This window comes from Saprolegnia diclina (assembly GCF_000281045.1).
Source record: "Saprolegnia diclina VS20 unplaced genomic scaffold supercont1.80, whole genome shotgun sequence".
NCBI classification, from domain to species: Eukaryota; Oomycota; class Saprolegniomycetes; order Saprolegniales; family Saprolegniaceae; genus Saprolegnia; species Saprolegnia diclina.
This window is the reverse complement of record NW_008246147.1, coordinates 196,953-197,827: the sequence shown is the minus strand read 5'-3', so window position 1 is coordinate 197,827 and position 875 is coordinate 196,953. Positions and strand designations below refer to the sequence as shown.

Sequence of the window (875 nt, the reverse complement as noted above, 5' to 3'; positions counted from 1 at the left end):
GCGACGACGTTGAGGCCCAAGGTGAAGAGGATCTCGCGCCGGAAGGTTCGCCAAATGGCGTGCGAGAGCCTTGGCGTTGCCTTGGCGATCTCGATCGACCACTGGCGCAAGAATCGATCCGAGACGACGGCGGCCGTGTCGGTGGCGGGCAGAGGCCAGACGTCGTCTTCTTGGAGCGGTTGCGCGGCGCCCTTGCGGATGAGCGGATCGATCCAGGACAATGTCGCTGTCGAGAAGACGTTGGCGTGCTCGAGCGGGTGGACATGGTCGTCGGACGTCCGGACGTACGATGTTGTTGGCGCAGTGTCGTCAGCGTCTTCGGTCATGCCGTCCGTGCCAATGTGATTGTGACGACGTCACAAGTCGGCATCATCCGTTCAACGCTTCAACAGCGTCATCCAATCGCATGAGGTGGCACCATATGTCACACCCATTACGGTATCGGTTCGCAAGTGTCTGTCGCAGAACTACCGATGTGGCCGAAAATGAACACGGCTCTGGTCCCTGGGGCATCGGCGTGACACCGGCGGCATTCGATCTTGTGGCGGGCGCCCTGGGAGTGCGGACGTATTGGATGCGCTTCATGCTGATTCACTGGGTGCGGACAACCAATGAGCTTCAAAGGGTCGTTTGGAGTACGTATGAGGAAAGGGGTGTGACTACGTAATACGCTGTGCTTGCTCGACGCTGGGATCGGCAGTTGTTCTGCTGCTGAGAACGCTTGAGTGCTCAACATTAGAAGGTAGTTACGACAACTACTCGATCCATGGTGAGTTCCGCGCGCCGTGTATAAGAAGCGCGTTGGCCAGCTCGTCGCTGTCGCCAGTTAGCCGCAGCAGCACCTTTCCGACTGCAAATCGCTGAACATTTGGGCG

The 875-nt window shown here is 58.6% G+C and overlaps 1 protein-coding gene across 1 annotated transcript; it reads right to left on the bottom strand.

The window, feature by feature from the left end:
• SDRG_14929 (hypothetical protein) lies at positions 1 to 336 on the bottom strand (the record flags this gene model as incomplete). The annotated part of the gene is made up of 1 exon (XM_008621089.1): positions 1 to 336. A coding segment is annotated over one exon (334 nt), but the record flags the coding sequence as incomplete, so codon positions are not given.
• Between the last annotated feature and the right edge of the window lie 539 nt (positions 337 to 875).